The sequence below is a fragment of the Hoplias malabaricus genome, chromosome 10 (genome assembly GCF_029633855.1).
Source record: "Hoplias malabaricus isolate fHopMal1 chromosome 10, fHopMal1.hap1, whole genome shotgun sequence".
In the NCBI taxonomy this organism is placed as follows: domain Eukaryota; kingdom Metazoa; phylum Chordata; class Actinopteri; order Characiformes; family Erythrinidae; genus Hoplias; species Hoplias malabaricus.
The window spans coordinates 38,544,002-38,547,953 of record NC_089809.1 but is presented as its reverse complement, the minus strand read 5'-3'; the positions used below and the strand labels follow the sequence as shown (position 1 = coordinate 38,547,953).

Genomic DNA, 3,952 nt, shown 5'->3' with positions numbered 1-3,952 from the left:
AAGTGAGGCGGCGGACGAATGGCATGAGACTGAGCGAACTGGAGCGTCCTTTATTAATAATATGAACGACTGATTCATTATCTGAATGGAGAAGGATAACTCGGCCGGTCCATTCATGTCCCCAAAGAACTGCAGCAATGACAGCCGGAAAGAGTTCGCGGAGCGCAATGGAGTCACCACAGTCTAGCGCTAGACGGGTGAATTGATCAGGCCAGGAGGATGCGAACCAGTGTCCCTTGTAAAAACCTCCACACCCCACGGACGGGGCTGCGTCGATGAACAAATCAACGTCCTCTGGGTTAGCTAGTGCGTCATTGTAAAAGAAAGAGATGCCATTCCATCTGCGGAGGAGGAGCAACCAGAATTGTAGCTCTGAAGCACAGGCTTGGTCCAGGGATATTAACTGAGAGAGAGAAGAGGCTGAAGAGGCTAGGTGCAGCAAATGAGAGATGAAGGAACGACCTTGTGGGACAACACTCATATGCGAAATTAAGATGCCCTAAAAGGGAGAGGAGTTGTCGTTTGGTGACACGTCGAAGAGAAAGAAATTCAGAGAGGAATTCAGTAATGCGGGCCAGCTTGTCGTGTGGGAGAGAAGCACGAAAAGAAACTGAATCCAGAGAGATGCCCAAAAACTCAAGTGAGGTGGCGGGGCCGATGGTTTTCTCGGAAGACAAAGGAATGCCCAGGCGACGGAAAGCAGCAGTGAGAGAAGTGATGCAGCGGGCCGGAGGGGAGGACGGCGAGTCAAGGACCAAGAAATCATCCAGGAGGTGTACCACATACGGGACATCATAGACGTTAAGGAGGATCCATGAAAGAGCCTCGGCGAGTGTGTCAAAAATCTTGGGGCTGCTCTTACAGCCGAAGGTCAGTCGAACTGCAAAGTAGAATTGTCCCCGCCATTTCACCCCAAACAGGTGCCAGAAGTCAGGATGGAGGGGAATGATTTTGAAGGCGGAGACCACGTCCGCTTTAGCCAGCCAAGTGCCGCGGCCAAGGAGCTTAATCAGTGATATGGCATCGTCGACCCGAGCATAGCAGAGGGAAAATTCCGAGCTGGGCACGAGACTGTTTATTGAAGGCACAGAAGAACCGCGCGGGGCTGATAAGTCGATGACGAGCCGCTTCTTACCAGAATATTTTCGAGTGGCAACGCCGATGGGGTTAATTCGGAAAGTAGAAAATGGGGGGGAAGAATAGGGGCCCATCATAAAACCCTCCGAGACTTCTTTGGCCAGAAGAGAAGTAACCACATCAGGCTCCGATTCGGCGGAGAGAAGGTTGGAGGCATGGAACGAGGAGACGGGCAGAACCACCAAACCTGGGGAGAAACCAAACAATAGACCATCAAGGAGATAACATACGAATGCAGGGTCAGGGTGGCGCGAGAGGCAGCTTGCGAGCTCAGGAACGTTGACAGGGGTGGAGAGAAAACGGATCAGTCAGCTGTTACCGAACTTAGGCGGCCACTTGGGGCAGCTTGGCCGAGCGTGGGCTTGAGCGCAGTAGGTGCATACGTGAAGGAACCTGCAGGAAGATGCAAAGCAGCCAGCGGAATTGAAATTATTGCAAATCATGGAGCCATTTAGAAAGAACAAGCGTCTACCGCGGGCATCACGGGAGCTAGAACTGGTGATACGCTGACTGGGGGCCTGGTCAGGGATAAAAGAAAAGTTAGGGCCCGGAGTGGGCGCCGGGATGACCTGGGAGCATGCAGAAGTGGGATGAGAAGGGTTGCCGCACAACCCACAGGAAAGTGCAGTTCGGCCAGCAAAAATGCGGCAGTAGAGCTCCAAGTCGAGTGCACCCCAGTAGGATGGAATATTCCACTGTTGCAAGCGGGCGGCGGCCCGTGCAGAGAAGAGCCGATGGTAGTCATAAAAACCAGAGCCTCCAAAACGGACTGCGAGGTCGAGGACGATGGCGAGGTAATCGTCCAATTCCTGCCTGCGGGCGGGGAAGGAGGAGCACACCACGTCGCGATAGAGGGAAAAAGCGAGTGCGAATTCGGAAGTTGTGAGGAGCTTAGAAGCTCTGTGCTCTGAAGTCTTCAATGAAAGGGTCACGTCCCCCACGTCGATGGAGCGGGGTGCTGTACAGGAAGCTGAGGGAAGCAATAGAGAGGACAGGTCAATGTCCGCACCTTGGAGAATCCGCTGACGAAGGGTGGGCTGCACCAGGGGTGGATTGAAGACACGAGCATTGGGAGGAGGAGGAGCTGGAGCAGTGGTGAAGAGAGAGAATGTGGCGTCGGGAGCTCGGGGCCCCGGAGCAAGAGGTTGGCTTGCAAAACCTGCGGAGAGAGAATCGGCATGATAAAGAACGGGATACTGCAAGCCCGTAAGAGGTAGGGGTTGGGATGATAGGGGAAGGGGTTGGGATGATAAGGGAAGGGGTTGGGATGAAGAGGGAAGGGGTTGGGATGATAAGGAAAAAACAGGGTAGGTGGAAGAAGTAGTAGCAGGGAGAGAGAGAGCAGGAAGATCAGAAGCACGTAAAAGGGGGGACAAACGAGAAAAAACAGAAGTCGGGGCAGGGTTGGGCCCAGTAGTGCAGACAGGAGCCAGATTAGTGGCACCAGCAGGGGGCACTGAGTCGGGGAGGGAGGCCCTCGCGGGGCGTCCTCGGCGCCGCGTCGCAGGTGCAATGACGTCATGGCGCGATGGCGCAGGTTGAGCGGGAAAGACCTCATCCTCCGGGGTAGGAGCCGAAAACAGGGAAAAAAGGGTCCTCTTGTTGGCTGAACGAGGGAAGGGGATACCACGGTCTCGCAGCGCTCTCTGGAGGCCCGCCACGGTCCAATCGGAGATGGACGGAGAAGCGGGAGAAGCCGGATCGGGCCGTACTCGTCCGGCGGTGAAGGAGGGCTGCCGAACGCGCTGGTCGCGGCGGTGAGGTCGCTGGGGAGGAGGAGAAATCGGAGAGGAGCGGCGTCCGCGTGCAGGACCCGTGAGTGTGGAGCGAGAATGGCGAGAGCGTGCGGAGGAGCTTGGAACGGCTTAAGTGGCAGGTGAGGCAGGCACGACGACTGCCGAACGCAGTCTCCTAGTGCTGATGACCGGGGTGGCGTTGGGCGATCGAGTAGGGGAAGGAGAGAAGAGCTCGTGGTCAGAGGCGAGCAGGTCGAGATCCATGGTGGTTGGCAATTCAGTGACGCAAGCAGGAAGCGCAAGATGAGCGACTTGAATGTCACGGAGATTACGTGAGGTTGAAGGGTATAAATAGGCCTGGGGGGAGGAGCGTGGGCGTGGCCCAACTCCCAAAATTCTGTTATAGTATAACTTCAATTATATTTTTATACTTTAACTGAAACACTTCATTTTGAAAAGATAATGTGCAAAGTCATTAGTCCAAATACAAACATGAAGTCCCAGATGCTTAGTTGTGAATTTATAATGTCTAAAGCGGGTCGCCCTGGAGACAGTGGCTCACCTGTTTTCTGTAATGGGAAAGTGGTTGGCATTTATCGGGGTATATTCCATAACAAAGATCACAATTTACAATATGGACATTTTATAGAAATTCTTCCTGAGATGAATCCTTGGGCCTCTACCAGTGATTTTTAATGGCAATTTTTAGAAAGTTATAATTATCTATGAATTCATTTTGGACAAGATTACCCAATTTTATAATATTTTTATATAATTTTTTTATTGCTTATACACTTTTAATACAAAAGTTAAAATTTATAGAATTGTGACTATGCAAATATTACAACATGATTTGAAAACAAATAACAAGTCTTCAATTTTCAAGATGACAAACTGAACTATAATGAAATACAGATTTAATCAAGTTCATCAAAGCAAATAGTTAAAAGAAGAAAGCAAATGCAATACAAATATTAGATTTATTTTAAAAAGCAAATAGCATAGTGTTCCAGCGTCTCCAGACCATCTTACCAGACAAGAACCATCTGTGATTGTGGAACTGGGGGAAAGCAACTTCT

The 3,952-nt window shown here is 51.3% G+C and overlaps 1 protein-coding gene across 1 annotated transcript; it reads right to left on the bottom strand.

Moving 5' to 3' along the window:
* Window positions 1-311: 311 nt before the first annotated feature.
* On the bottom strand, window positions 312-1,426 carry LOC136708051 (uncharacterized). Its single transcript, XM_066682313.1, has one exon. The coding sequence runs from the start codon at window positions 1,212-1,214 to the stop codon at window positions 312-314; it is 903 nt and encodes a 300-aa protein (XP_066538410.1). The 5' UTR covers window positions 1,215-1,426.
* Between the last annotated feature and the right edge of the window lie 2,526 nt (window positions 1,427-3,952).

Bases quoted from the DNA above. Each gene is read 5' to 3' on its own strand.
- LOC136708051 (XM_066682313.1), bottom strand. From the start codon at position 1,214: ATGATGGGCCCCTATTCTTCCCCCCCATTTTCTACTTTCCGAATTAAC.